General features: G+C 50.9%; 2 protein-coding genes across 2 annotated transcripts; one reads left to right on the top strand and one right to left on the bottom strand.

Annotated features, from left to right (window-relative positions):
* Positions 1 to 5,378: 5,378 nt before the first annotated feature.
* Positions 5,379 to 6,934, bottom strand: CGCA056_v002310 (uncharacterized protein; the record flags this gene model as incomplete). The annotated part of the gene is made up of 6 exons (XM_037317569.1): positions 5,379 to 5,852; positions 5,905 to 6,113; positions 6,170 to 6,311; positions 6,379 to 6,478; positions 6,533 to 6,660; positions 6,731 to 6,934. The coding sequence occupies 6 exons, from the start codon at positions 6,932 to 6,934 to the stop codon at positions 5,379 to 5,381; spliced, it is 1,257 nt and encodes a 418-aa protein (XP_037183044.1).
* Positions 6,935 to 9,617: 2,683 nt separating this feature from the next.
* chyH-1 (FAD-linked oxidoreductase chyH) lies at positions 9,618 to 11,316 on the top strand (the record flags this gene model as incomplete). Its single annotated transcript, XM_037317568.1, has 4 exons — positions 9,618 to 9,887; positions 9,960 to 10,176; positions 10,232 to 10,626; positions 10,681 to 11,316. 4 exons carry the CDS (start codon positions 9,618 to 9,620, stop codon positions 11,314 to 11,316), a joined length of 1,518 nt encoding a protein of 505 aa, XP_037184164.1.
* Positions 11,317 to 11,390: the final 74 nt, after the last annotated feature.

Below are 11,390 nucleotides of genomic sequence, written 5' to 3'. Positions count from 1 at the left end.
AGTCCATGGAAATAAACGGCACCTACCTCAATAGAATAATTGCGCGTCTTGATGAGACAGACATAAGGTAAGATTAGGCTTATACTGGCGAGACGTCTGAAGTTGGAAGGTAGAGATGTACTAGAGGTGAAGGGAAAGACACAGACTAGAAGTATATAAATTTGCAGAAATGGCATCTTCATGTCGCTAATGAATATTCAACTCCACGAAGCCCGCAACAGGACAAAAGCGCGATGCCAGCAAGACGAAACAGCAAAGCGGCACTGACTCAGCCTAAAAAATAGCTTGTAACTCCTGAGGAGCTTCTATGGGAATAGCTCGGAAGCCCGATCATTCTCAAGTTTTCACAAATCCCAAGCCCTCGGTCAAATCTTTGCCGCCAACTGCATTCAGTCTGCCCTCAACAAAATCAGTATCCTGTTGCAACCCTTCAACGAGACATCAGAAAATATAGAGGTCTGACTTACAGGCCGATCAGCACTCGGGGTCTCCGTTAGCGCAGCAGACAACCTGTGTGTCCGTTCCACGCAAGAAGCAAGTGTTTGCTGGGCAACCACCATCGTAAAAGTTGCAGTCAGCCGAGACGGTGGCCGCGCAGAAGAGAGCCGCAGCAAGGGCAATAAGGTGGTTAGAAAATTGCATACTTGGATGTTGAGATATTGATTCTGAAGATGAGGGAGCAAATAACGGATTTCTGAGGCCAGGAAATCTCAGAGGAAGAGCATTATATACAAGTTCCAGGTTGCGTCGAATAATTGATTCTTTCATGCCATACCTCGGCGTAGCCGATGCCGGTTTCGTCCAGCACTAAGAGAACGTACTCATGACGGCGAAGCTGGGATTTTGCGAAAGCGAAGGTTTTGCTTATTTTACTTCTCAAATAATGGTCAGGGGCCTAATGTTCAGTTAGGTCATGAAATGCGCTGATCTATGTTGCGTAACTGAGAAACCTGAGTCGTACGTCGCCATCTGAAGCAGTCCCGGTCGACCCGGCCTGTCAATAAAGCTTTGGGCGATCCTGCAGTCCCTAAAATAGGTAAGGTTTTCAACGCAATTTGTGAGGACGAAACTAGTTGTATTTTCTGGAGCCCTCCATATGAATGTGAGTTTTCCAGCCCAGTAAATAAAACTCATCTTCCCGTAAAGTCCGTAAGGCACGGGCTGATCATTAATCATAGCAGGTTAATACTCCCACTGGCCTCAACTGTTGCACTCATAAGGTTACTGAAGCTCCACTCCCCTTGAACTCCAGCTACGGAGTAGCCGTCATATCTGTCCATCGCGACGATGACATTTACCAGGCCTTGGCAGGTGACCGTGTGGTCTATCTGCATATGGAAAAGATGCAAGGTTTTCTTGTCAAACATATCTTAAAGTGTTTTTCAAAACGACCACACCCCAAGCTTCCAATGAGTGATTTCGCACTATAAGTGACATTTGAGTAAATAGCTTATGCTTCAATTTAAGCCATGGAAATGGGCATTTGAGTGCCCAAAACCAATCGTCTCCGAGCGATGCGAGTTGAACATGCATGCTCACTACCCATGGAAGCTAGTGAGAAGTCAAACGGAAACAGTTGATCGCCTGAGAGTTGAAACAACCGACTGATATCTGTGAGTACAAAGCATCATTTGGGAAGAGGATCAGCTACATACTCGGAGTGTTTTGTCCCGCGCTGTAAAGGTAGTTTCCACACCAATCGTTGCCAGAAAGCTTGCTGAAGTCCAACTGCTCATTGCTTCTCAGGCCGCGATAGCTGATGCCGACGGAGAACATGTTGAGTGTGACATAGTTGTTGTTTCCGTAGATAACATTGTCAAACCATCCAGCCTGGCCGTTACCTGTCGGTATATCAACGTCAAAAGTATGTTCAATCTGATACATCTCAAGGGTTTTGAATGAACTTACACCAATCTTGAGCGAACATGCCGATGCCAATGTTGGCCCAGCCCTGTCGCTTAGCAATCTCACGGCGAGTCTCCTCTGTGTCGGGGAGATCAATCTGGGCGCGGATCCAAGCCCAAGCCTTGGAGCCCGGCTTGGCTGTGTACTGACCTTCGGTGACCTTGACTGCATCGTCGGGGATGCCGCCGTAGACGTCGACGCCCATGGCAGTGGCGTTGGCGATAGACTCGGCCACAGGAGCACGCTCGATGATCGGGTTCGGGGCGGCAAAGACACTTCCAGCAGCCATAAGGCCGGCTGGAATGATGAAAGCAGAGAAATGCATGTTGAGAATGGGGATGATGAGAGGCTGCGAGCGGTGAATGATGCTTCAGGTATGGGATGATGATAAAAGCATCAATAAAGGTAGGAATCATGAGCCCTTTATATACCTCTCTCTGTGGTATTCACGCCAATAATCTGAGCTAGACTACAAAACAACTGCATGAACTCGCGAGGGACTCTCGTAGCCTGTGGCGGACAGGCATCTTCGTATTCGAAATAGTAATGTGACCTAGTCTCTAGCCTGACTGTAAGCCCTGTTCGCTTGACAACCGCAGCTTGGTCATTGGGCCAATCTTGGAGCGGTGGTTTTGCAAGTCCAGTTGAAGTCCTTGACGATGTTTGTCTCAGTTCATTTTGCTGGCACGTTGTAACCTCGGTAAGACGGCTGGAGCCTCCTAGAAGGTTCCACTGCTCTGAAACTGCCTTTTAGTCCATATGCATCCTGGCTTCTCAAATCTGACTGCAGGAGTTGATAGATTGAACTCACAAACTCACGGATTTACTCCCGACAACCCGAATGCAAGTCTTGCAGATGGAACCGTTTGTGAGAATCACTCCTAGCTACTAGGTACGCCAGGCAGCAAAGAAAGCCTTTTGGAGACTAGTACAAAAATGGCCGAAGTCGTGGCTATCATCTCGTTTAGAGAGTCCCAGTCTGAGGCAAGCAGGTGGAAACCGCATTGCAGAATGCGTTTTTCAGTTAACTCAATCGGCTCTAGCTAGGCTCACATAGGCTATCTAAGGTTACATCTAAAGGCCCTGTCACTGCTGCCTGATTGAGAACCATGCTGGCTGCGAGTCTACAAAGATGAAAGCCGGACTTAATCCTAGTATGATTGACATCAGACCAACTGACAGACTGTATGTCGAGGACGTTTGATGACCCACCCTGTAAGAGTGTACACAGTGGGATAAATACAGTAGGAGCCTCGGCCAGTGCTTTGGGCAGTAAGAGTATCGCAACGTACGTACCCAGGGCCTGACACACCATGAAAAAACAAGCTTTATGAGAATCCATCCATTATGCCTGAAAGGTTGGAATAAAGCGCTAAGGACGTCTCTCTCAAGAGTGTAGTGGAGGATCATTAGGACGTTTAGCTGCATGGAGCGGCACGGGACGCAAAGCAATACCAATTCTGGCACCTGCAAAGGGAGATGTGCAGAGGGGCTAACAGCATCGTCAGAGTCTCCTTCCTAAAGGAGTGTATTTCGCGAGTTTAAGGGATTGAAATGGGGTAATTATCAATTGAGCGGCCAATGAACGAAAATGTCTCATTACCTGGACTTGCCTCTAAGCACTAGATCTAACCGAATGTCAGCCGCAGTGGAGTGCGGTTGCAGCGAACGCCTCCTTCTAACCCTTTCCAAATCGCAGTAGGTACTACTTTCCTTGATTTCATATCTGATATGGCAATACTCGGTCATGTGTGTCAGCTTACCGCAGTTAATATTGCTAGACTGAATGTCTGATTGGACCTACAATGTCACCATGCCACAAATAGCAGACTTGAAGAACATGCGTGGAGTCTTTCGTAAGCCTGCGTGCCGCTGTCGAGTCAAGAAAATACCCTCCGAACTAGACTCAAGACCTAAAACGATCAAACTGACGACTGAGTTGAAATTTCCAGCCTTTGACACTCGTACTTACACACCAAAGATAGTCGCTGATTGTTGTGGTACAAGACGAGCATGCGTTTGGCAGTTATTGCATGGAAAACACAAAACGAATCAATGCGACAGATTTGCTGCATTGCAGACTATCTGCTACGTCAAGCACTTGCTCTTCAGTTTTCCTCCTATTCAGTCGAGCCTCGGCGCTTGAGTGCCAACATTTGGTTCACAATGAAACCGGAGCGACGAGAACCTTCAACACCGCAGACCGACAGACCAAATATGAGCGGGAGAATTGTTAAAATTACAGGTACATACCCCTACAATGAATCATTGAACTGATCTTGTTGATGACGGCCATGATCGAATGTAGAATGGACAGGAGCCGCAATTTCGAATTAATAGTTCTCCATGCCATCCTGCTCTGAAGTAGCAACCTCCTAATTAGAACATATTTTTTCCTTCCGCTGTATGGTCTTAAGGTGTAAGGTCTAGCCTCTGTTTCTAAGAAATGTCGAAGAATTTGGAATGGTCATCCTTGTTACTTGTCATTCGGGCGCAACGATTGCCGTTGTCAAGATTCACAGATCACAGATGCTCGTTCAAACATTGAGAGTGGTGTCATTGTATAACCCCATCCAAACCACCTCACCTACATTGTCTTCCTCCACAATTGAAGGCCGAGGACCAGCATCTGAGCTGGCGACGTTGGGTCTAGAACGTCTGTTTGAATCGTCGCGTCGAAGAAGGATCTTATCATTTCATTATCAGGAGTTCAAGACATCGGCCGTTTCAACCTTAAGAAAGACAGATGGGGCCCGATGTGACGTGGAGCCGGCGCAGCTCACATCATTGTGCCCACTACCCCCTCGCCAAGCCAACCGGCTTGCGCCCTTCCATAGAACATCAGACCATCCGCAGACTTGAATTGGAGCCGTTGCCACAAGTTTCTGTCTTCAAACTTTCCCCTGATGTTTTCATTTCTCCATGACGCTGGCAAATCCCGGGTTCTTTACTCGATGCCCCGTTTGCGCTTAATACCGCATATTTCAAAGGATCCATCCTCAGGAAATTGTCACTGGGTCCGCTGGTGTTGTGCTCGCCGCACAGATGCTCGGAATGTGGGAGCGTGGTATCCCACTCAACATCTAGCGTACCAAAGTCGATTTCCGCCCGATGTTGAACTAGAAACGGGCAACAGCGGAAGAAGGCAGGATCATCAAGGGTCTTTGCCGATGGTGATGTGACGTGGACACGCGGCTGTTGATGGCGGCAGAATTACATGAGTGCGCGTCTGTTCAGTGTGATTTCTCCGACTCGGGGGATTTTCAACATCCCTGCATCCGAACCCCATTTGCACTCTGTGACTCTTCACTGTCGGGTAGCACCTCACTGCCTTTCAGGGGCAATTGTAAACGCAAATGCCCATTGACGTGGCTGAACAGTTTGCGCAAACAATGCAATGCCCTGGCAGTCTTTTTGTCAGAAGGAATTGGTATCATATAGCTATTTAATGTGTTATTTTCCCAGACAGGTCTCTACCAAGCCTCGCGGGGATGCTGCGGGCGTTGCTCAACAAATTGACTAGTCCTATCATCAATGGTGACCTGGATCTCGTTCGAAACCACAATGCCGTTCGCTGGCTTGCTTCCAGGTATCGGCGAGACTGAGCTGGTCGACGTCTTGATGTCCTGCATTTTGACATCATTCATAATTCGTTCCTCGCTTTCGGTAAATGAAATGTTGGCGGTGATTGGGTTCGCACTTGATGGACCAGTGCGGCGGTCGCGACTCCGTTGAGAGTTGCCGTATTGTCCATTCCCGCCACCAATCGTTTGGAATCCACTCGGTGTCTTATAGGCCTTTTTGGATGAGCGCAGCATGCTGGGCCACAGGGGCTTGAGCCAGGTCCGGATGAGAGGGAAGATCATAGGGAGGTTAGTCGTGACGACGGCGACAAATGTTTCTCGCGTTCCCCATGTTCCTGCAAGTTGGGCCCCGTTGACGGGATCCTGCCCAGATATGTCAGTAGCTATTAGACAGAGGCGTATGACAATAACTCACAACTAGGACAAAGATGCTCTTCAATGTCGCACAGACCAAGACGAAGATACCTGCACCAAGGACGATGGTCGAGGCAATCTTCTTGATAAGTCTGAGGGTAGACTCCCAGAGTAGCGGGATGGGAATAAGAATAAGGTATATGTCGGTCGAAACGTTTGCTGCGAACGATGTCCAGATGATCGGCAAGGAAATGGCAGCCTGGCAAGAGTCTAGGGATACCGTTAGCTTAGAGTACACCAACGAAGCTGTGATATAGGAGACTTACTGCCGGGATCCGGGCTGATCTGCCAGTACTTGTCGAACGGTATGCATGCGAGGAAGACGGCAAGGATAGATGCCATAAAGGTTCCGATGACCAATCCAAAGCCTATCCAGATGCGCATCCGGTAGCGGCGACCAAGACCTTCCTAAGCTGTTGTCAACTAACAGTTCGCAAGGCTTGGATGTTGTCAATCCCGAAGGGACGCGACTTACAGTAAGTCTCAGATAAAAGAATAGCATCGACAGCTTCAATAGCAAAAGCAGGGCGGAGTAGGTTGTCCATCCCGCGACCTGGATCTTGGACCCGATGACCCTATGTCACACGTTATTAGCGCCAGACATCATGATCCAGTTAGATGACACAAACCTTAGCGTGAACTCAGGATCACTGGTAGACAACGCCGTTCGCTCATCATCCGTCATGCCATTGTTGGCCAGACCATGCGCGATGTTGCCCACCTCATACGCCAAGGTTGACTGGATGGTGTAGAAGATCTGGAAAGATTGGGATCAGCGATAAGCTTTTCGCGTAGTGGGATCGTCGGGAGACACGTTGTTGACATACAGCGGCACCGAATGCAAGGTAGTCATCGGCTCGGAAATTTCGGAAGCCAACGGCCTTCGCTCGGGCGAACATTCGGAGGAACGTCACAACCATACCAACGCCGTAGAGCGTCCAAGCCTCGATCGTCATCCGGCGAGCTGCTTCGGCAGCAGCTTGAGCGGCGGCCAGCGCCGCCGGGTCGAGGGTAGCATCACTCGATGACATTTCGGCTTGATGGTTGGAGTCAATGTCCGTCGAGCGAGCAAATGGGATGGGGAAGTCGGCGAGGATTGCGGAAACAGTCAAGAAGGACTGCACGAGGTCCTCGGGAAACCCATTGTACAAATATTCAAGGTGGTTCACACCGGGTGAGGGCAGAAACGGGACAAAACATCTCAATGTTTGACTCAGGGCCCTTGATCCGGCATTACTGCACCGGATGTGCGAGAGGATCGATCATTGGAAACCGAGGAACAGGCTTCAACGCGGAACTTGGGAACGCAGAGATACAGCAGCTGCGACGTTCCACGATAGAGGTAAACTTCTTCACTATGTGCAAGGCGACCTGTGGTATGGGCTCAGTGTTTGCCAGGGCCCTGGCGGCCTTGGTTTCCTGCATGGTCCCATCTCCGAGTTACGACCCTGTGAACCAGAATTTGTGTCAGGGGTATTGGAACACTAGCAGAACAAACGCAAGTGACAGACGTGACGGATTATGCAGCTAAGCTAGAAGGGTCCCTGAAGCCCATGAACATGTTCGTTCCCATCGGACAATGGCCGATTCCGGTGAACAGTACGTGCTTTGCTACCTCAACGGTGAGTTTGTACAAGGACGTTGCAATCCTTCCTCTAGCTTCGTTCGGCGACGAGCCGATAAACCTTGGAACGCGATTTCCATCTGATATCCTCGTTGTGACAACCATACGACCGGCCAAGCAACGAAAAATAACTTTGAGTGTCCAGCACTGGAAAAATGGATGTTACTCCACCTCTTCCAACATCTCTCTCTGGTAACAAGCTCTTCAGTGGGGATGTGATCACATATCTAACTTGCATATCACATTCAAGTCTGAGGCCTCAACTTACCTCCACTACGTTCACCATAGGGCACGCTGGACAAGCCAATTTCGACGGTTGAAGGAGGAGTTTCTCCACCATGCCAAGCTGCTAGATCAGGATGATGAGAACTGAGCCCTGCTGACCCCTGACTCGCCTGGCGTACGACGCGCACAAAATCCCCTGACCCCTGATGGAGGTCCGAGCGACAACGGCTGTGCTTCCCCGGCGTCGAGTATCTCCACTACAATACTTTTCTTTACGATAAGGTAATACGGATACTTCGGGGGATGTGCTGAGGGGGCGGAGACAAAAGGGGGTCTTCGCCAGTCGTGAGAGTGATCAGGGTCGGCAACTCGAGCGAACCGATGTTCGGCTCCCCTGAGACTCACCATTCAAATCCTCTCGGCGAAGAGACCTGATCAAAGCACTATACCGGAGCTTTGGTTGAAATAGTTCAACGGAACACAAGAGTTACACGGAAGACAAGAATGCGCAAGGGTTCGAGGCTATGTTTGACAGGTCTATGCGGCCCGAAAGGTAAAAAATGGTCCGGCACTTGGGCGGCACAGACTGTAAAGCAGCGTCGTCTGGTCTGGTGTATTTCCTTTCACTCCGCGTCTAGACCGAACGCCTGAAGCTTTTCTCATCGATCCTCTGCCTTACGAATCGCTAGCTTCCAACATCGAGTCCAACATGAGACCACGAGACCATGCGCCCAAAACATTCCACAACTGAAGAAACCCGTTATCCATTGATACCGAGAAGCGCCGCGGCTGTGGCGTGCGTCATTTGCCAGGTGCCGCATTGCCGAGACTTTTAGCAACCGTTGAGGCGTCGGAAGTCGGACTTTGAGAGAGAGGAAGAAGAGGAGGGGCAAGAAGTGGAGCACGCAGTCTTCATCTCTCCGAGTTGCGTAGCATTGCATAGTGGCACAATCGCCCTTAGTAGCATCCGGAAGTTTTGGTCATGGCCGAAGAACTTGGCATCAGCACTCTGCAAGCTTTTGGGTTTTGAGAGCCACACCAACTGCACAGGTCTCCAATGGTACGGGCCGCGGGACTTGCGACGAGGCATCCGAGGCTTTTACAACACTGGGAGTTGATGGAACGGTGTCCCGCTTCTCGAGGTAACGTCAGCATTGGGGTCCGCCGCGGTGCTGGTGCTGATTGGAAGGGTTCTAAATGAATGACCAACTGACTTACAAATTGATGCAAGGGAGGGACACGTGGAACAGGACTAGGTCAATCGAGGGCTTTCAGGTTGCCAGTGTCTCGCAATTTTCAACAAGTCAAGACGACAAGCCTGACCAGCTGGTGTTTAACGCCGACGGATTATCGCTTCATCAGGATCGCGCATAAATTTGGGTTCTAAGCCCCAGGATCGACCGGCCACACCTGCAGATATCGACGTGGGTTCACAGGGCCTTCTGCCTCTTTTGCCCCGAAATCTGTGCTGGCCGGGCGGCGCAGAAGCAAGGCCGTATGCATGCCAATGCAGGGTAGGGGAGCCACTTTGTACATGGGACCGAAATTAAGAATGCAAGCAGCGTTGCGACGGAGGAACTTGGCTTACCCGCGACTGCGACCGCATCATGACATGGATGGCGAAATAAATACTAATCGCGGCGCTGTGTCTTCACAGGTTCTTGCTTGCGCGGTACGCTCAACCACCGGAAGGGCTTGTCACTGTCAGTCGCTACAGATACCACCACACTCTCTTTGTCTCAAATCCTGCGATCGGGTTACACTTGGGCCGACACCTCGGGACCAGTTGCATCCTTGGTGGACAAGAGTTTTTATCTTTGACCAACATCCCTCGTTTCTGACCTCTCTCCCCCCCTGCCGTCATCATGTATCGACTCAAGATGGAGGTGCTCACAGCCGTGGCTGCATGGGCGATCGCCTCATCCTGCGCGAATATCCCCGTCTCCCGTCAATTTCTCGGAGGCATCTGCGCGAGAGACACCGCGGAGCTGGGTAACAAGCTCTCGGACACCGCCAAGATCTATGAGCCGGGCTCGGCTGATTTCACCAACGCGACCATCCGGTGGTCTAACCTCAACGCGCCGACCGTTAGCCTGGTTGTCGTCCCCGGAACGGAGAACGATGTTGCTGAGACGGTGTGTTCCGATCTTCCACGGTCCTTGATGGGATCGACAGAGCTTGAGCGAGTGGCTAACCATCCCATCTAGATCAAATTCGCCAATGAGAAGAGCTTGCCCTTCCTTGCATACAACGGCGTTCATGGTGCTATCACCACCCTCGGCAAGATGCAGAATGGTATCGAGATTTATCTCAACCAGCTGAGCGGCGTTGAGGTCTCTGAGGATGGCCAGTCCGCAAAGATTGCCGGCGGTACCCGCTCCAAGCTTGTCACTGACACTCTCTGGGAAGCTGGAAAGCAGACTGGTAGGTCAAATTCCGAAGGTTAACTCAATCTCTACGTTACTGACATCCTTATCAGTCACTGGCACTTGCGAGTGTGTCAGTACGCTCGGACCTGCCCTTGGAGGTGGTCATGGCTGGCTGCAGGGTCACCACGGTCTTGTTGCTGATCAGTTCCTCTCCATGACCATCGTTCTGGCTAACGGAACCCTTGTCACCATCGATGAGAGCTCTGACCTCTGGTGGGCTGTCAAGGGTGCCGGCCACAACTTTGGCATTGTCACCTCAGTCAACGTCAAGGTCTATGACATCGAACACAGCAACTGGGCCGTTGAAACCCTCATCTTCAGTGGAGATAAGGTCGAGGAGGTCTACCAAGCTGCCAACGACCACCTCCTGAAGAACGGAACACAGTCTGCTGATGTCGTCAACTGGTCCTACTGGTTGAACAACCCCGACGCCGATGCTGAGAACGTGAGTGACATCCGTTTCACTTACATAGATAACACAGACTGACTGATATCATAGCCCATCATCTTGTTCTGGATCATCCAGGAGGGTGTCGATGTTGTCGACTCCACCTACACCCAGCCCTTCCTCGACATCGGCCCTATCTCTGCCACGCCCACCGCCGGAACCTACCTCGACCTCGCTACCTGGACCGGAATCGACCTTGATGCCATCCCTTGCCAGAAGGCCGGCCTCAACAACCCCCGTTTCCCCATCTACGTCGAGTCCTACAACGTCACCGCTCAGCGCCAGGCCTACGACCTGTTCGCGGCTAACGTCAAGACCGACTCTCCCTTCTACAACTCCCTCTTCATGTTCGAGGGTTACTCTAACGAGGGTGTCAAGGCCGTCGACAGCGACTCCACTGCCTTTGCCTTCCGCGATGATAACCTTCTCTTCGCCCCTCTCATCACCTACACCCCCAACGGCACTGCCCTAGACCAGCAGGCTGCTGACCTCGGCAACCAGCTGCGCCAGATCATCCACGAGGGTAGCGGTCGTGAGCAGATTCACGTCTACCTCAACTATGCTTTCGGTGACGAGACGACCTCTGAATGGTACGGTGCCGACCAGTGGCGCCAGGATCGTCTCAAGTCTCTGAAGTCCAAGTATGACCCTGACGGCAAGTTTAGTTTCTATGGCCCTATTGCCTAAGCGCACCAGGGCTTAAAGTTAGTCGTAATGAAAGATCGGGAGAGAAAGATAGCGTTGTAGAATGATGCATATTG

This window comes from Colletotrichum aenigma, assembly GCF_013390185.1.
Source record: "Colletotrichum aenigma strain Cg56 chromosome Unknown KSG_Cg56_contig02, whole genome shotgun sequence".
In the NCBI taxonomy this organism is placed as follows: Eukaryota; Fungi; Ascomycota; class Sordariomycetes; order Glomerellales; family Glomerellaceae; genus Colletotrichum; species Colletotrichum aenigma.
The sequence above is the reverse complement of the archived record's forward strand: the minus strand, read 5'-3'. Positions and strand labels throughout refer to the sequence as shown.